The 21,581-nt window shown below is 30.6% G+C and overlaps 1 protein-coding gene across 1 annotated transcript; it reads left to right on the forward strand.

The window, feature by feature from the left end:
• Positions 1-592: 592 nt before the first annotated feature.
• On the forward strand, positions 593-20,824 carry LOC132723540 (uncharacterized). The gene is made up of 25 exons (XM_060708279.1): positions 593-699; positions 6,137-6,196; positions 6,426-6,514; positions 7,357-7,455; positions 8,699-8,803; positions 9,110-9,203; positions 9,399-9,595; positions 9,824-9,962; positions 10,502-10,724; positions 10,905-11,464; positions 12,181-12,289; positions 12,926-13,149; positions 13,353-13,470; positions 13,651-13,836; positions 14,155-14,191; positions 14,409-14,681; positions 14,989-15,039; positions 15,315-15,475; positions 15,746-15,923; positions 16,101-16,220; positions 16,540-16,694; positions 17,430-17,546; positions 17,859-17,973; positions 18,617-18,710; positions 19,347-20,824. Exons 1-25 carry the CDS (start codon positions 641-643, stop codon positions 19,477-19,479), a joined length of 3,696 nt encoding a protein of 1,231 aa, XP_060564262.1. The 5' UTR covers positions 593-640; the 3' UTR covers positions 19,480-20,824.
• The last annotated feature ends 757 nt before the right edge of the window (positions 20,825-21,581 follow it).

Raw genomic sequence — 21,581 nt, forward strand, 5'->3', positions numbered from 1 at the left:
TTAAGTGCTATTTTGAATACTCGTTTATCATTTTGGTAATTAAGGTGGATTGTAAGACTAAGTGTAAGTTTTGCAGCTATGTACGAATCCAATATGATCAGTATTGTTCTCAACCATGTTTAATGTTCTTTAATTTACACTACCTATTTTTGAGATTTTAACAAAACTTTAAATTTTAAAACAAAAATCACAATAAGGATTTAATATTATTTTGGACTGTCAAAAAATGAAAACGAGGCTATAAAGTTTGATAAAGACGTTTATTCGCTGTAGATGAAAACGAGGCTATATGGATAAGATTGGGTTCAATAATGATTTCCGTTTGGACATCACGTGATGCAAATGCTGGAATTACATTGGCTATATTTTGTAAGGTATAGAGTTAAACGTTTTATCGTACGGTCCATTGAATTGATTTATTACATAATTATTTATATTACAAGTGTAACTAACACCTATAGAACACAATTCATTATTATTATAATTATAATTATTTTTTTTAACCTCAAGCTCATACATGTATATGGGACTCCCCAATTAAACGCAAAAAACAACACAACAACCCAACATTCCTGATAAGCGCTTGTATATAAGAAACTACCGAGAGCGTGAACAGCTAGACAAGCGAGTACTCATAATCATGGGTACTTTTTACATATTTGTAATTGTTTTAATTTTAAATAGTGATACGGCTTTCGGGTAAGTATAAATAGTCTTATTTAGAAAAGTTTTTATTTATTGTATACATTTTATATTTTGTTTATTATTATCATTATTACAATTATATTCTTTTATTTTTTTTATTTTTTCATTTTTATTTAAATTATGTTATTTTTATCTAGAAGAGAAACATCTTTTTAATGACTGTTCAAACAAATATGTATGTGCATAAATGCCTAAAATATTCGTAATACTTTTCCATTGCAATAAATATCATAATATCTAATAACTTATACTTTAATTTTTATCCTTATTGTCCTTTAATGCCAACCAATTCATGACCACCGAATATCTAAATGATTGATTAGTGTACCAAGAGAAGTTTAGTTTATAAATGATGAAGCATTGAAGCTTATTCGGACCAGTCTTGAATTTAATTCAAGTTGCTCAATCGAACATTTCAACTGGAACGCACTAATTTCGATTTTTTTTTTATTTTCTGATTGATTGCTTATTTCTTTGTTTACTTAATTAATTCATTTTCTATTCTTGTTCATTTATTTTTACAATAGATAGTTAACCGTTTGGTTTTTTTATAAGATGATTCTTAGACTGGTTGATTGTTCATTTGTTTAATAATTATATCGTTTTTTTTGTGTGTTTTTTATTTTGCTGTTGTTTTTTTTTGTTCGTTGCTAATGATAGCTGTATTGTTGCCGACAATAACCACGCTGGTCTAAGCTCAACTTCGTTTTATAAATTGTTTTTACCGTCCAGTATTTTATGATGATTACTTATTACCTCAATGCTGGACAAGTCTATTAACCTAAACGTGATTCATAGATAAAATGCAAACGTTTTCCCGAGCAAATACTGTATCAGGATAACCGTTAAGATATACTATTCAACCTTTTTTTTAAAAACATGTTACTTATCGTCCTGATATGGCACGGGCAGGTTTTAAAATTAAAGCACATTACAGGTAATAGATCAAATAAAAGGAAATAAAACTGGAGGCATCGGAAGTTTTTTACGAAAATAATAGGGATGTAAAATACAGGGAAGAAATATAAACTGTGAAAAATACACAAAAGAAAAAAAAATACAAGGATAAACAAAATCCATTTTTACCTGTAAAATATGTTGTTGATGATATTAATCATTCAATATTTTGATATCCATTAGAGATGACATCTTTTGATTGTAAGACTCATTCAAAAATAAGTAACGATTGTTGAAAAAGACAATCGAGTCCACTCTGTTCCATTTTAAGCTGAAATAAAAAAGAAGAAAAAAAACCAAAAAAACTTAGAACAGGAATAATGCTAAAGGTTTTGAGAAATGCACACATTGTTTTGCGATTATTAATAAGAAGGTTTCACGCTTTTTATTTTCGGGTAATTTGGAGGTCAATACAATGATTACTCAAGACAAACTTATGATAAGATTTTTTTCACAGAGGTTTTTGTTCAAACGTTAATGCTTGTTGCTTGTCTGTTTTATCAGCTCTCATTGAAGTCCGTGTTATTTTAAATCATGATAATTGTTTATGTTATAAAACAACAACTGGTTTCCATGTTCTGTATCATATGTTGGTTGGTTGACTGGGTAGTTGTTTTAACCTCGCTGACACAGACAAGTTCAAAAGATGACATTCTAGTTCCACTTGTGGAGAAAGACCGTAAGTGACTGTGCAATATATTAGCGAAAACTAGACAGCTTCGTCACACAAAGCAATCCGAGGTCCGTGGTGCGATGCGAAGTCACAGCGGCGAGAGGCAAGTGGGTTAAATTCAAGGACCTTTATCATTATGCTGTGGGCGCCCTTCTGTTGCAAATGAATTTCATTCAATTTAAAACGACCTATGGGAAATAATTTAATTCGTCTAAAGTATGTTAATAAATAACTATATATGATTCAATAATCGATCAACTATTCAACCTAATATTTGAATTATATCTCTGTTGCACATGGACATTTGATAAAATAAAATTGACCTTTTTTGTATCCGATTATGTGGATAATTAATGGGATATTAGTCGTTGACAAATAATTGATCAAATTAAAACGTTATCATTTTAGGTAAACATAGCGTTAGTTCAAAATCACCTTCATTTCAATTCTTTATCAAAGGTTAATTTTAACTTTTACGTAGAGCATGATAAATGAATGTAATATAAAATATAAAATGATAAACCTACACGACAGTGTTGATAAAAAACAAACAATGTTTCAAAATTTTTATTTGAATATATTAAAAGGATAATGGTTTACACCCCACATTACTAAATTGAATGTATTCATTGTTGAATTCATTCATAATTATGTCCTACCATATTTAAATGTGTCTTCAAAATACATCAACTTATGTGCCCACTCATATATTAATGTGCTCTATGTCTTCATTTATGGATTGTGCATTCATATTTTAATGTAAACTAGTTATTTGTGTATTCAATAATGTATATTTTTAAGTATTCATTAACAAATTCTTTAAGTATTCCTTTATAATTCATTCTTATATTCATGTTTTTATATTTTTCATTTGGGTAATTATTAAAGTATTTATTCATTTAATCATTTAGTTATTTATTCATATGTCTATGTATCATTTCTGTATTCATTTCTTTATCAATTAATGTATTAATTCACGCATCAATTCATATAATTAGGTATTCATTATTTATTAGCTAAATCTGCTCAGGTAAACTGAATGTCAATTACAATACGCTTTTATTTTTATCACACAACATAATTAACTTCAAAATTTTCATACAATGCTTACGATTTTCAAATATTTGAACATAGCACAGCTATTGCGTCTATCATTCAAAATATTAATATTAATTAAGTTAAGCAAAGCAGTCATTTGCACAGTTATAGCTTAACGTTGCAATTCTCGTTAACAGTTCATTCGAAGGGCTTGCGTTTATTGTCAAATGATGTTCAACATTTAATGCAAATTTCGTAGAATCAAACTGAATTGTACGCCAGTTTTGCAATTTAATATTGTTTTATTAATACTGCTTTGCATGCAGTTAACTTTAAAAGTTCACAGGCATGAAATAACAAGTGTTGTTTTACTTCCAAAAAATCCCCCTTACAGCCTATAAACAAATAAATTTATCACATTTATGGCCCAAATGTAGATTATATTCTTTCAAAAAAGCAAAAATCTTAGCTGGTCATGAATTTCCCGCAACGAGATAAAAGTTGGCATTACACATAAGCTTCCCTGTGTAAAATAATGATTTCAACATAACCTATGGAAGGGTATTAACGCAAAAATTACAGATTGCTTTCTTACGTTTTATCGTGCTTTCTAACTTGTACATCGTGCTTTCTAACTTGTTTATCTTGCATTCTTACTTGTACATCTTGCATTCTGAATTTTACATGTTGCTTTCTTACATGCACATTATGCTTTCTGCTGTGTGCGTCTTGCTTAATTGTATTATTGATATCGTTATTTTACGGTCAATTATTATTCATTTGTTGATCTGGTATATTAATTCAATAACCTAACCTGCAACTGTTTGTATTCGGGTCTATTTACTCAGCTTGAATGACGAATGTCATAAGGTCGAATGACGCATAGCCGAAAGCCGAATTAATGCAGCAAGCATTATACAATGCGACATCTGGTGTAATAATATGTGACACCCAAATAATGCTTACAGGCGGCGCTACAGTTATATTCTGGGTAAAGTCCGTATTGCGGTTCGGATTCAGTTTACAAAGTTACGTCTTGTTTTAAAATTTTCATTTCCGCTATGGAGTAAATAAGGCAAACATATATACAAATGATTTAACCAATTTTTGTGTTTATTACTGAAACTGTGTGTTTCCAGCTGACAATGACAAGTTGCCCATTTTCAAATCAACAAAATAATAATAAAATAGAACAGTTGTTCAAAGTGCTTGGGTATGGAAGGTGATTGATATTACGGATACTTGTTTATTTTTTGTTTTTCCGTTTGGTTCCGTACATGTTTCCGAACTTGCGCCTTCTGTCGTAAAAAAGTGTAGTTTGCAACTGCCTTGTTGTATTGCACATAGTGCGTGCTTCCATGTATTATTTATACATGTAATATCGATTAACATAGGTTTCTTATTTTTGTACACATTAAATGTAGACATTTTACGATCATTATAATTAAACTGAACTGATTTAGCATCAAACATATAACTTTTACGTGGATAAATTTGAAGATAGTCAAATAACGAACGATTCATGCAATTTAAAGCAAAATGTGCAAGTCAAAATGCAAGATGTGCAAGCCAGAATGCATTGTGTGCATGTCACAATGCAAAATGTTATAATAAGAATCAAAGATGTACAAGTTATAAAGCAAAATGTAACGTAAGAATGCAAGGTGTAATTTTTGCGTTAATACCCTTCCACAATAACCTTCAAGTATTTTAAATACATAAATGTTGCTTGCTATGTAAACTATTAAGTTTACTTCCTTTTTTCAGTTTTTTCATTGGATTTCAACTGCAATTTATTACAGTTGGTCATAGCAGTTTTGCTATGCTACATTATCACATTTGTTGGAGTTCTTCCAATGGTGTGCATTATAATCCTAGGCAGCCGCTTGACGAATATCAATATCCTTTAATTTATTATCTCAGGCAGTTTGTAATACTTATGTTCACAGTTTTCTTTACAAGAGATAAAAGACATTTTTTTACTTTACTTGTCATTGTCGAGGATCGCTGCATATCATTTTCAAAGTAAGTCTTTATCAACCAAAAAATGCATTTATCAAAAGACAAAAAGTAACCACTAAATGTCAAAATGCAAAAGTCTTTTCTCCAAGATATTGGAGACACATTGCTCATATTTTTGTTGCCAAGCTGAGCTTAATTAAACAAAATACATGTTATGTGCGAGTAATGTCTTATTCCGCTGTATTTATTATGGTGGCTGATTTGGTACGCTTTTGTGCGTCGCGCTGGCGCTAGCGACAACACGACAAAGCGCCAAACAGCGCGCTGTCGTCTTGTCGTCCTGTCCCTAGCGCGACACGCAAAACGGCGCGTAGTCGTGCGGCGTGTTGTGGCGATGTCACATTGTCGCTCGATTCAAATTGAAGGATAAATTGTGTGCACATGCTGTACTTACATACTATCACTCCTTTTTGTTTGATTAATTGATTACCTTGTTAAAGACAGGATTCAAGGGCTTAACTTTTCTTGTGCTTCATGATCAGCAGAGGAATGCATTATCAGCTTTAATTAGTTCTCCGCTGCCATAAGGAATAGATATTTTGATAAGTTGTTATCGGATGTGACAGCTGTGTCCTGATGTTGTATAAAATAATGATAAATGCTAGCATTAACATCTAAACAAGCTTTATCAAAATTCGTTCCTTAATTAATTAATTACTTAATTATTAATTATTTTTTCTAGAATAAAATAAAAGGTGTTGATGCTTTTTGCATTCCTGACAATAAATATCTATATTTTAGCGGATATTGTCCTTCAGTCCGAACAGAATATGCAAAGACATATAGGCATTGTGGCACTTGGTAAGTATTGAAACACTTTTAATGTGATATGGTATATTATGAATATAGTTCGTAGATATAGATTATCCACATTACGTCAAGAAGAATGATCATAAAACCCTTTTTGATTTGTAATAAACGTGTAAATTTCTTAATTTATATTAAACGTATGCTCCTTCAGTCATTTGTTTTAGTTTTTATATACCTACCCACAACAAAGCTTTTATAAAGATTTGTTTTTGAATTTTAGGGGTTGGGGTAGGTGTACAACGTATAGACCATATACTGTGCCAACTCAAGTATGCTGCCCTGGGTGGAAGGGTCCTAGTTGTTCAATAGGTACGTTTAATAACATGTTTAATTTCTCACAATATACTTAAACTATTTTTTATTATGTCTTGTGCTCAATCCTGGTTTTTGTACCTAGCAGTGTCTCGCATTTCAGAATCATATTCTGTGTGTAACCAAGCAAATACCTAAGTGTTGATGTAGTGCTTAGAAAACAAAATGCATTACCTCTGATCATATACACTTAATATTACTTTTTATATATGCTCTCGAAGAAGCTTTAAATATCAGTATATTTTATTGTTTTAATATAACACATCTATTTCATATAAATCATTTATAATGCATATTTGTCGGTATGTCGGAAATTAATGAGAATAAAACTTTATTATCATTGCATTCCTTAAATTGCTTGTGTTGGGAGTATTAAAATGTACATACTCGTAAGTCAATAAATTACTTTATTATAAGTGTAATCAAAAAAACAACTTGTAAGGTGAAATACTTTGAGTTAAAAGAAGGAGATTTGGTTTATTGAGTCAGTTCATGCAATATAATGCGAAGTACATTCTGACAAATTCAACGCTAACAGATGGAGAAAAGGAGCACAAAAGACCGGTGAATGTGCTTGAATTTATTAAGATAATATCAATCTTATGATAGGAAAGAATGCAAAACAAGTACATATCTTGTTACAGCAAAAGATGAGATTTAGATAAAAGCTGAAGTTTAGAAACATGAGAACTTTTTCAACTCAAACATTCTGGACGAATATTACTTTATACAATCTTAGAAGAAAAATGACCTTAATAACTAGCCACTTTCATTTTTACAAATTGTCTTTTTTTAATGACTGTAAAAAGTGAAAATCTTAATATTTTGTTACATTGTAGCAATATGCAATAATCCGTGTGAAAATGGTGGAAGATGTACTAAACCCAACATTTGTGAATGTCCATTAGGATTTGATGAGCATACGCAGTGTACAACAAGTGAGCAAGATATATTTTTCTTTTACACAATAAATACGTATATTGCGTTAAAAACATGCAATGTGCTTTGGTGGCAGAGTTTGTGAACAGCGAGTAATTAAAACAATCATTACCACGTGACTAAGATTTTTTTAATAAAATAACCTGGTCACGTGGTATTTCCCTTCTTAAAAGAAATAAAATGGCCGCCATTTTGTTTCCTCAATTTAGTTGTTTGCACCCTAGAGTTTGCTTTTCGCGTCTTAAATACCTTTGGTTGAATTATCAAGAAGTAAACATCCGTTTTCAGCGGAAATTATTGCATGGGAATAATTAAATGAATGTTTCATTATGCAACAATTAGACGATTAAAGAATGCAACAAAGGATTATTTATTTAATCATAACAGCTGTGGTAGACAGATGTAGATATCATCATAAATCGACATGGTCAAAATCCATGTGATGAATTTTCTGGATAGGCTCAGATTTTACAGATCATAACCGTATAAATGGGTTAAACTTTTTTGATTCTCAATGAAATTATGAAACACAGCTTATTGTATGTTTATGACTGGTACATATTATCATTCGCTTTAAAAATAAAAAATAAAAATAAGCTTTTCATGTAGACCTACAACGTGCAAGGTAAGGATAGTTGAATTACTGTTACTATTGGTTCAATTTTGTTACAGATAGAATAAATTGAATTTTTTAGATCATAACAGTATTTGTTCGGGGTAATAAAATAACGCCTAACGCTAACGCCTCGAGCAACAGTAATTTCATTGGGATTATATTTTTACTGTAACCCGCAAACCCAAATGCAATTTATATACTGTCATTGAGAAGTCCAATCTTTTATATTACCTTTCAGCGTAAAAAATGAAACGGAATATGTTTATCAGACATCGTCGAAAACCACTAGTACTCAATCTATACATACTACTTTAATATACATCAATGACGGTACATTGTCTTTATGTTACCTAATAAGTAGCGCCTTAACCTGCCGTCCGTTGAAAATGATTAGAACGTTCTACTCAGCTGTTAAAAATGTCCCAAATTTACGTGATACACATGTAACGTTTCTTTGGTAACTAAAGTAGATAAAATAATTCTTAGCAATGATATAGAAAAGAAAAATAGTTTTTCCTCTCATCTTAAAGATTAACCCGACCTAGAACGTTTATATAGAATGTGATATATATTTGAACTTGTAAATGCAATATTATTAAATAAAATGTATTTTTATTCATGTTCAGAGATATGCTCTTACAAACTCCCCTGTTACCCCGGAACATGCAGTTTACCAAATACTTGCAAATGCTTTAACGGTTTTACCGATTCTTTTAAAGGATGCCTTACTTGTAAGTACTTATCTTATTCCAAATCTACACTAAAACATTATATTTACACCAAAGCATAAATGAAAATGCTAACCTTTTAAAATTATTTTATGTTTTATTGCACTTTTATAACATATATTAAAATAAATTAAAACTAAAAGAATAATAATAATATGGTTCTATTAAACAAGTAAATGTTTGTTAAAGGAAAACGAAAATATGAATTTTATCAGTTTCAGTCGTATATTTTGTAAAAATAATGTTTAGCTACCGCTTGTTAGTTACCAAATGATACAGGAATATTATAATTTATATATCACATTTAAGTTTCAAGAGAAAACAACCCACCTGTCATAAGAGAATGCGAAATTACATTAGCAAAGATTCGAAGAACTAATCAGAAACAGCAATTTTACTTCAGGTGAACATCGAACATTTTTAAACTTTTTTTTAATTATCGAACATTTATAAACGGTTTTTGTTGTTGTTTTTTTTATATAGCTGATCAAGAAATAAAACTTATTGATTAATGTTTCACTTTAAGTCTTTGAGTTTGAAAGTGTAATGAATGAGTTTGAAGTATTAAAAGAGTTTTTCCGTTTTTTTTCTTATGAAGCATACCTTGCTCCGACGGATCTAAAAAGGACATAATATGGTGCAATCAGGAATTGTTCAATTATGCTAAGTTTACAATGAAGTCCATATACCCTAAACTCCCAAGTTTGCCGCCTCCGCCGGATTATGTTCACAGACATGGCTTTGGAATTGTTTTCAGCGGAATAAATGTCAAACACACAAAATATCCAAGGACTGGTATGATATTTAAAAATACCTTATTATGTAATAAATCAAAACCCTCGAACTATCGCTCCACTGCGTTATTTAATGCCAATTTTGTTCAACTTTTAAAACATAAAAATGTTCAAAGGCCATAATAATTTGTTAATTGTATCAACCTTCTATTTATTTAACACCAGGCCAATCAAGTAATGCATCAAAAAGACCACTGCCTATAAAAATGATGATCATTATAATTGTTAGGTGACACCAATAAAAGGTTTGTTGCTAAGGACACGGACTATAACTGCAATGTCTCATCAGATATGTCGCCACAAGAGGATATTTCATCCTGTCAACAGATAGAAGAAAATTATGAAATCAATATAGAACACGACGACTAGTAAGTTAATTATTTCAATATCAACATGGTCGTATTAAGTTTTTGTGATTTTGTTTGTAAAAAATGGAACATGAACTGAAACATTACTAAATTTTTCATTTTATCTATTTCTCTTTTCATGGAACATGGCATAACAACCATCAGCTTATAGAACAAAACAATAAGTACATAATTATCATATTATTTATAAGTACCTGTTTCCGAAGACAAAGTTCGTAGATTGTTTTTCTTTTCTACAAATACTTGCAATGATATTAAACAAAATATTGGAACAAATAAAACAGAAAAGTCGCAAGAGATCAACATGGTTTATCACATAACACCGTCTTGCTTATCTTCAGAATGTATTACTGTGTATGTTTTGAAATATCTGTCCTTTCAAACTTGAAAAGGAATATATTCATGTGGTCAATCTATATTCCGCGCTCACATGACTGTATGTGTTCGTTTGTCATAAGCTATAAAGAATATTTCACGTTTTTTTCTATGTAAAACAATGTCAGTAGAAAGTAATGGACTGTTATCATTCTTTTTTAAAGCTTAACCGTGACCTACACTACAAAAAGTGGCGGATTTCGGACGCTTTTTAACAAAGATACAAAGACAAATGTCCAAACAGAAATCTATAAAGGTCAAATGGCTACCAAAGTAATAGAATTTAAGTTTGATTTCATTGCACCTGAACACTGTTCTTCAATCGGATCCAAAAACAAATGTAGCAACGGAGAAAAACCAATCAATGTTGGAAATGATATAACGGAGGTAGATGCAGTTTCAAATAAATTTATGTTATACTAAGTATTTATCTAGATTTGTAATGCGATACAACAGTGTTAAAAATCACAAATTACAAACTCAATACCCCTGTTAATTTTATTTCTGTCTTAACAAGAATCACAATTATGTTATGAATTATGTATAACTCTTTGATGATTGTTTTAGAAACCTATTAACATCAGTTGGGATGGATGGTCGGACTCTTTATCTGGAATTGCTTACTACTACCTTGAGGTCTTCAAGTTGGAACCAAATATACACAATGACCTTACAGAAATAGAGCCATTGAAGCCAATTTATCAATTCAAGACAAACGAAACGTCTTCTATAGACTTTCCAACCTATCTCCCTCCGAAAACAGGAATGTATTCAATACTTTTACAAGTATCAGACAAGGCTAATAACTCTAAAATTGCAAGGAGATTGGTTCTTTATGACAACGACTCTTCTATAACCTTAACTAAACCTGCCTTTAATCCTAATATGCCGATAAACGTTTCAGACGTGAAAATTGGAGATGGTGGTATGCATGTAATAACTGCTATACCAGAAACAGGTTACATGTGGCAGACTTCAAATAATAAGACTAAAACGCGGATTGTTTTGGACTATAAAAACCACTTTGTTAACAAAATTTATGACCAAGGGAAACTACTAAACCCAGTTTTGAAGTACCCTACACAATTTGCTGAACTGCAAGATGACGGTGTCCTGCGAAGCAAAAAGTAAGATATTGTTCACAACTTGCAGCTCCTCTACTTTTAGTTAATTGTCTTGTTTTCTCTCTATGACCATCAATAAGAAACTTATGAAAAGACATTTGAATAGCAAGGGGTTTTATTTTGAAAGCTATATTTTTAGTTATGTTCCTTTTTAACGTATAAGTTTTGACAAAAGTAATAATTTCATCTACAGTAGATATATGAACATAAAACGTAGAATCAGGTTAATATGGACAAGGCACATGCTATGGACATTATCTCGAAAGCAGTACTATAAGACCTAATGCCCGTTTTTTAAGTTTGTTTTGATAACAATGATAGTTGCTGATGGTGGTACTTCTTCACTTTGCTATAATAATGATTCGTGAACTTTCATTTAACATTATTTTCATTTTTTCAAGTTTAAAGATGATAAGAATTTAAATCCATTCTTAATTTCTGCAATTTTGCAAACAATATCATCCAAAAGCAGAAGAATTGGGCAATGCGTGCCTTGTTTGTGAATTATCTTCCCTTGAAATAAGCAATCGTCCGATATTTAATGACAGATAATTCAACCCCTAATTCAGGTGGCTTAAAATGTTTTATTTGTATCTCTTTATAAGATTATTAAACATAAAACATAGTTGTGTCTCTATGAAACCCTAACATACAATTTCTTAATAACTCTATTTAATATAAAATTCAAATTCAAATCTATCCCAATATTTTTACAATAGATATGTGAATCTAACAGATAACGAAGGAGCAAGGACACGCAGCGCTATTCCGAATATACATGGTATTGTTAAATTTGAAATCAACCGTGTATACACTGATAATAGACAGGTATTTATTTTAACACTAAAGTTCAAAGTCTGAACACTTTAAATTTAATATGTAATATTGCCATTTTCTATGAAGAACTGACTAATATTGTCAAGTCAATAGGATTTTTCCTTTATTTATAAAATATTGCATGCTCTCATTGTTTTTTTTTTTTTGCGGGGGGGGGGGGAGGTAGTTGTTTTCCGCATTAACATATTATACTGTATTAGGTCTTATGGTGACCGTTTCATTTTACTGCTGCATGAGAAACCTTCAGTGCATTTTTTCGGGCACTAATGAGTAGAACCACCAACGTTTTGTAAGCTAGCCGGATAGCTTCATCAATCCAAAGTCTATGTCGGGATTCTTACCAACAGCGATGTGGATTTGAAGTCAACGACATTAACCAGTTGGCCATGGACGCCCCGAATGCACTTATTGCCAAATATTTGACTTCCACCGGTAATTAAACGTTTTATTTTAAGTACAAATACATCGTATTTCCCATTTCTAGAGTGGTGTTAAGTAGACAACATTGTTACTTCGGTAAATATTGTGTTTCAATGAAATTTAATAACGAATTGAGACATAAATCCGATGACAATTACTAATCGATCTTTTTTCTAATACAAAAATATGTCATAACATTTTTAACAGGAGCCAACATCAGGCTGGATAAAGCACGATTTATCTGAAAAATACGAAATCAATGAACAACTTGATGATGGGAGTCATGTTAGGTTATGGGTTCGAGCAACGGATATAATGAACCACACCCGTGCCGATTACACAGAAGTGCATGTAGATAACACACCTCCGAGAGTTGCTAATGACCATTTTCAAGAAAATATCGTTAATGGAACATATACACACACATCAAGGTATTGCACCCTTTACCTTACTCAATTAGCTTTGTTTGTAGTTTATATATTTGATATCAAGTAATATAATGTTAGGTCAACTTTCCATGATAAAGTAAATCATACCTCCGTATTAATTATTGTTCATTAATGTGGTGTTAAAGTTTTAGTGAGTAATAATGTGATTGTGAAATTTTTACAATAATTTCTGATTCATTAAACAGAATAACATTTGATGCATCAGATGGTGACAGTGGTGTGCATCAGATAAAATATAAACTGTATGTGGAAAATAACACAAGTGAACAGGGCAGCGGATCAATTCCAGCCAACAGAAATAATGCAAGTAGACATAACTAATTCTAATTGTTTAAACGTCAACGTGTTTTATGGTTGTAATTGTTTCATTTATATTTGAACATGAATTATTCATATATAAAAAATATGATGCAACTGATATGATGGTGTTTTTGTGTATTTATTTAAGGATTCCAAAACTGTTTTTAAATAACTTTATTACAGGCATCTGACGCTTGTGGAAGGATTCCATTTTGTAATTGCGTGCTACAGACATGCTTCCTTGTTCCTCAGAAGTTAGATATTGATAACTGCTGGTTCCTTGTACCGAAAGAAGATTTAAATAAATCTGCAAGGATAGAAGTCGAAGTTTACAATCAAGCGCTTCTTTTCAAGACATTTACAAAACAGGTATATCAAAGCACGGAAATTAACAGTAACACCGTGTTAATATTACGTCATTGTAATTTGTAAAGAGATGCTATTGAATTTTCATTGAATATGTAGAATATGTTCTGATATCTGTCTTTTGTTTAACCGTGTTAGTAAATTAATTAAAATATTTGAACAATAGTGTCCTGTTTTAAAAACAATATGATCTAACATCATTCTTTTCATTCAATAAAATTATTTATATGTATGTCGTACCTAAAGCTACGTTTTACTCCTTTTTTAAATACATTGAGGTTAATTAAAAATATTTTTAATGCATGTACTTTTGTCTTGCAGATCAAACAACTGACAGATCTAAATGGACTAGAAGAATGTTAGTAATCTCTTTTTGATTCTTAATATTTGTTACAAACCCTGAACTTAACATATTTTAAAGAAATATTTCAACATATAAATGAACATTTTAGTCTTAAGATATTTGAAATTGATTATCATAAGTGTCTATATTCAATAGTCGCAGCATAATATGTTGCCTTTTTCTTATTTAGATTATAATCATAGTTTCTCATTTACAATAACACTAATCTTAGACTCCGGCCCAACTAATATTCGAGTACAGAAGAACTTTGCTGGAGGAGTAAGGCTTGTGTGGGATTTGCCTAAAACTGCTTCATGCTATGGAAGAGCGGATATCGATGTCATCATATATAACTCAGATGGAACATTAAGAGTGGTGAAAGTTTACAATGAAGGGACGTCTGTCGACCTAGTTGGACTTCAACCTGACTCAGACTACAGTATATCATTAAAACTTGGTTACAAAGGAACACAGTTGGCTGCACTTCCTTACACATTTAAGACTGGTAAATCCTATATTTGTGCCATATATATTTCCTTCAGACTAATGTCATAAATGTTGACTTTTCTTGTTTATATATTTTACTATAATGTTTGTGTGAAAAGAAGATGAAATAATTATCGTTCAAGTTGTTCCTAAATTGAAAATTATGAGAAGGTTTTATAAACAGTAATGTAATGGTCAGTTCCAAATAATGCTTGCACGTAAGGTTTTCAAATAGTTATAAATATATCCGAGTAAATCAATGTTGTAAATAAGTATATAGTTTATACCGTTCAGTCTTGCGTTGATAACTTAAACATTTATTCCAGCTCCAAAGGAAAATTACCTGTCTGGTGGGGCTATTGCAGGCATTCTTGTCAGTAAGTGTATTTATCAATTAAGATGTATTTTAAAGAATGATATGAAAACTGAAGACTTAAACGCTTAAAGGGAATATAAGTCTTCTAATTGTTTAAACATCATATAAGCCTACACCGTGTTTATCAAGGTGAACGTGGATACCTTTGTATTAAAAAAGCTATCAATACGTATTAAGTGGTATATGCAAAGATTGTGAAAAAAGAGGTGGATGTTAATCTTAACCTTAAATATAGTGTCTTTTAATGTATCGTTTTTCTATAAACTTTTACTACAGGCATCTTGGCCATACTAGGAATTCTGATTGCAATATTTGTGGTTCTTTTGAGAAGAGGCCACATGAAACCTGTACGACGACGTCTTGATGCAATGTCGATAAAATATAGGAAAACTGTCGCTGGAAACAGATCAAGAGCTAAACAAAATGATTATGTATCTGTAAGTGTTTTCAACTTGTTATGTTTTATCACCTTTTGGGTGAATTTGAAAACATCACAAAACAAAGTAAAAAGTAGAATTAAAAATAAGCATTCTTTGTCATTCATATCAAATTTCAAGAATGGGTACTTGTTATACGAAGAATGAACAACGAAATGTATATATATTGCTGATCTGCTGATTATTTTCAAAGGGAGAGTAGCGTGGTTGGTTACACGTTCGTCAGTAAACAATTTAATATCGATATATTTAAAAATCATTCTCTTTCAGAGTAACGCTGATTCGTTATATATGTATGGAGAGATGGATTTTAAGGACATACAAAATTGGCAGTTGGATCGAGATGATGTGGTGTTAGATTCCTTGCTGAAATCAGGAAGCTTTGCTGACATCTACTTGGCAAAACTAAGATCAACGAACGAAACAGTGGTGGCCAAGACGCTGAAACGTTTGTATATTCTAAAAAAATACTGTTATGTGGTCAGATGGATTATTGGCATACTTAATGATATTGCAGTAGTTTCAAATAGAAGAATTTCCTATTAAGTACTTTGACATTCTTACAAAGTTTTGACATATATAATCAAACATAGTTTATGTATACATATATTTTGTATGACTGTAGAAAACTACTCCGAGCATGATGAGTTCCTGATGAAGGCAAAGATAAACTTTAACTCCGTTGTTGTTGGCAAGAACGAAAATGTATTGCATTTCATAGGGGCAGTTGTGTCCGAAACAAACAGTAAGCTATTTGTCAAAAACGTGTGTAAAAATAATTATCCTTAACGTTAAATGAAAAGTATTATGCTTAAAGAAAAATGAAAAGTATTATGCTTAAAGATAAATGAAAAGTGTTTCAGTGACTTTGTATCAAGGTGTTATATTTATCACCGTTTAAGCGCAAATTTTCTAAAAATAATTTAGTCACCAAGCCTGTAATTGTATCAGAAAATTACAGACACCAATATAATGGATATGTGTTTTCTTTATTACATAATCTTAACCAGTCAGCATTAACAGTTATTTGCTTTGAAGATAATATGATTCATTTTGTTTTAAAGTTGGACCATTTATTATCTACGAGTATTGCTCGAATGGACAGATGCGAGACTATTTGGAAACAATGAAATATAATATTACTGTTGAAACTCTTGAACGCCAACTGAGATTTGGACTTGGAGTCGTCCGTGGGATGGAATATCTTGCACAAAGAAAGGTAATATAAAATCTAGTAATAGTTGATATCCGGAAGTGTTTTTGTTTGTATCTAACCGGTACAAACAAACGTCTACCTTTAAAGTTGCGTTGTTCAATGCCATTCGCTATTATAGGTAAGTTACACTGGTGTGCTTTAATTGCTTAGTTTTTTTTTTGCAAAATATTGTAACCCCAGATTATATTAGAAATCGCAAAACTTCACTTAATACCAGCGTTAGTCTTTTATTGACTTAAATGTTAAATTTCTTGTCATAAAAAAGACGAATAGTGAAGAATAAGATAATTTAACTACTAGAATGCTTAAATAAGTGTTGCGGTATCAACACTTTGTAATTTCGGTATTGCGACAGCAATGTTCATATCACATGCTTTGTAACCAATGCATCAATTTGCCGACTTTGCCAAACGGAACGTATTTACGGTTATATTCAATGAGGAATTAATGTTATGAGACCATTCATATACAGAGGATACTTTCGTTTACAATATTTTGTCTTTAGATTAAGAAGTCAGACTTTCATTATAGAAAATGTGTTAGTATAAAAATAAAAATAGGAACCATATCATTATCAAAGACAGGAATGTTGATTGAACAATTTTTGATACATGTATATTGTTAATCTAAACTATTTAATGTTATGAGTAAGTACTATTACCAAGTGAAAATAACAACATGTGTCTATTACCAGATATTAAGTTATCAAAAATTAATAAATACTTATTTGTATATTAGATAGTTCATCGCCGCTTAGCAGCTCGCAATGTCCTCCTCGATGCTGAACTTAACCCACAAATAACAGGATTCGGGCCGCAACCAGAAGAAAAGGACGATGGAGATAGCACTAAGAGGGTTACTTTTTATACTAACTCAATTCAAAACAGTATCACTGAAAATATTGGCTTGATGTATGTTTATTTCAATGAATAAACATTAAATTATCTTAAAACGAAAATAAAATGGTTGTCATGTAGAAAACGATAATTGAGAAAGCATCGAATCTGTTATATTTTTGAAATGCAATTTCTTACAAATAAATACATCCCTGGTATAATATCCGGTTATTTGTGTTTGTTTATTTAATTTGTTAAGCATAAAATCTAAATTAATATAATCATTTATATCACAGTTATTAAAAAAATATTCATTTTACCTAAACTAAAGGAGAGAATACCATTGAAATGGATGGCCCCAGAATGTCTAAAATCAACGGTAGATGCGACTGAAAAAAGTGATGTTTGGTCATTTGGAGTCGTTCTTTGGGAGATATTTACTTTTGGTAACACTTTAAAGCAGCATGCCTCCAGATTCATACTGATTTTTATAAAAGTTTGAAAATGAATTTTAAAAGTAAAATATTTTGAAGTGAACAAAGACTGTATTAACAAAATCCAAACGGTGCTTAAAACCTACGTTAGTTACCAAAAAGAATGTCTAAAAAGCAAAATTAGTCATGAGTCGTTAGTAAAGCAGTAGATAAATGGTGATAAATATACCAAAATTACCTATTAATCGCAAGTAACATTTAGATTATTACTTGAATCTTGAATCTTAAACTTCTTAAACTCTTAGAAAATAGCTCTCAAATTTCATTTTCGTAAAACATTTTGACTCATCTTGAGGCGTGTTGCTTTAACATAGATACATACGGTGATGTTTTATTATCTTATTCTGTAAGTGATTTTAGATTACTTGATTAGAAAGCTATCCTTTGCTAAGTATGTATTTAAATACCCAGTTCTTTCACATTTTTGTTAATTATAGTAAATATTGTGTAGATTAAACCTGTATGATTGTGCACTTTTATAGTAAAAAGTTGTGAACATCCTCTGTCATCGAAAATAAAATGGTTTAAAAGAACAAACAATAATTCAATGTAAATGTGGATTATCTAGAAAGTATGATTTTAATTTATATTCCAGGCGAGAGTCCATACGGAAATATAAGAGGCCGTGAATTGCCGGCTAAGCTGAAAGGTGGCTACCGTCTTCCAAAACCTGAACAGTGCGATGACAAGTAAGATCATTTTTTATATCCTCAACTTATTTAACACTATTTAAAAGGGTTATAATAATGTATTACATGCTTTTCGGTGGTTTATAGAAATATATCAGTGAGTTAAAAACTGGTAATTTCACTGTTTGAAGCAGTGAAATTATCGATTTGATAATTTCACTGTTTTGAATATTTGAGCCCAGTACGTTGTTTCAGTGAAATACAAGCGTTCACAGTACTAGAAACCAACTTAATGACGTGACGTCGTAAATGACGTCACGTTATATTATTATTTGGCGCCCTTTCCATTTAGTGCTAAGTTAAAAATGTCTTTTTAAACGTTTCTTTGCATATAATAAAAAGAAAATTTGTTTAGTTTAATGTAAGATCGAAATATATTTCACCTCGTCAACACCAAAAGTTAATATTTCACTCGTGGCTGCGCCACTCGTGAAATATACCTTTTGGTGCTCACTCGGTGAAATATATTCCGATCTTACACTGAACTAAACAAATATCCTCTATATATCGATAATGATTGCAAATAATACGATTTTACCATTTGATGTACTTAACTCAAAAACAAAGAAAAAAAGTACGTAATAGATACGCTCGGTAAATAACATGTACTATATCCTTTTTATTATATTTCAATAGATGGTATGGTGTTATGAAGCAATCATGGGAAGAAAACCCAAAGAAGCGACCAACGTTCAAGGAGATACGAAATACACTGGATGAGTTATTTGTCGCCGCACCCACCGACGATTACTACTATTATAGAAAGTAAAGTGCAAGGACTGTTGTGAAAAAAACTTGATTCATCTTCCACTACTTCAATAACTGTTTTATTGACTTATGAGTATTGACATAATACTAGCTATATTTTCCTGTAAATACGCCTTTAGTTTTTCATCGTTAATGTGATGATACAAGGAAGTTGGACAAGAAACGCAATATAAATATGAAAAGTAAAATACATGCAATTATCTTTTTATTGTGTGTGTGTGTGTGTGTTTTATATAGACATTTTACTTGTTAACATTCAGAAAAGCAACATATTCAAAGGTAAAAATGTACCACATTTTTGTTGTATGTTTGGTACACCATATGTATCCATATGTAAAACATATTTGTTTCGTATGTGTTGAAAAACATGTGTTTAAGAACATTTGTTTTTCATAATTATGTAAGGTTAACATATGTTAAACAGGACCATATGAAAAACATGACAACAAACATATGTTATTTTTATTACCTCCCTTTATTTACATGAAATGTTAAATTTTGTAATATCTTTATAAATTATGCTTTTTGGAACTTACGAAATTGATAAATCTTTAATTTGAGCATCATATTTATGATTAAACCCATAAAAAATTGTGTTACAAGATCTTTAAAGATTTATCAATTTTGTAAGTTCCAAAAGCATTATTTATCAAAAAAAATATTACCAAATTTTACATTTCATGTAAATAAAGGGAGGTATAAAAAGTTTATTTTCTATTAAGTCTAAGTCAAATTTTTCAATAAGAAATGAATGTATATATTTCAAAGTTTACATATAATATGTACAAATATTTGCAGTGTATATTTTACATATTTTTTGATGTTTGAAAATTGTTTGGTGTGATGTTGAACACTTAGCTATACTTGTTAAATTCTTATGAATTATCAAGTTCAAACAAACCAAACTCTGGAACACAATGAAAAACATGATTCATTTGAATACATATGTGAAAAGCATAAGTTTATACCATAAATGTAACATACAGTGTCCTTTTCTTGGAGAAACACTGTTTCCTACGATATGAAAAAATATGTTATTCATGTGTTTCCATATGAAAACATTAGAAAAAAATGTGTCTTCACCATATGTTAAACATATGGGGTACTTTTTCTTGGAGACACCATATGTTTCTTCCACATGTAAAACATGTATGTAACATACGTTTAACATGTGGTACATTTTTACCTGTGTATAAGAATTGTATTGTAATGATAATAAACTAATGTTGACATCTGTTCATAACCAATCTATGTTACTTAATGTTGTTAATTATATATTGAATGCGAAGTTTGTTCCATATGCTTGCACGTGTTGTTATAATAATAATGTCGCTTTATTAAGCATCCGATGTCTAGTTCTTATTGAAATGAAACAATAAAGCAATCTTAGAACACTGGAGTATAGACCAACAAGAAAGAACAATGAAAATAAATGCACGTAAATATATGAAGTTGTGTTTATCTGATTTAGAAATGTTGTAGAATAATTGAATTGCGAGTAGTTTAAAGGGACTCCACTGAGGTTTAAAAGCCTAAAAACCTAACATTTGAATTTCTTACATAAATGAGCTGGGGCACGTTAAACTGAAACATATGCAAAGTAATAAGAAAGAACAAGATAAGTTAAGGAATATACTTTGAAATAAATTAAAAATCGTATTTTTATGCTTTTCTTAGCCCGATTTGAGTGAAAAGCGTTGAAATTCAACTGACAAAAAAGCTGGGACAGCCAAATCATCTGAATGTTTTAAACTCTTATAAAAAGCAGAAAAAACAAGCATTATACTGATTGTACTTAAAAATATATTTAAATAATTCGTTTGTCTTTTTGAACAGGGAATAGAGAAAGTCTTTTTAATACCAGAAGGATCCGAAAAGAAAGACTACTCAAAAGTAAAATATATGAATGAATATGAATGCATAAATGTACAGTTGATTAAGCTGCTTGATACTTTTGTTGGTATTTATCGATATATAGCTTAACGCGTCAATAGTTTAACAAAAGCCAACATTTTGAGTAAACACAAAATATGCCGTCAACATAGATGATAAAATGCAAATTGAATCCAGATTTAATAGGATCGACATCAAAATGGTAATTTT

This window comes from Ruditapes philippinarum, unplaced genomic scaffold, assembly GCF_026571515.1.
Source record: "Ruditapes philippinarum isolate M1 unplaced genomic scaffold, ASM2657151v2 ctg127_1_1_1_1, whole genome shotgun sequence".
Lineage (NCBI taxonomy): Eukaryota > Metazoa > Mollusca > Bivalvia > Venerida > Veneridae > Ruditapes > Ruditapes philippinarum.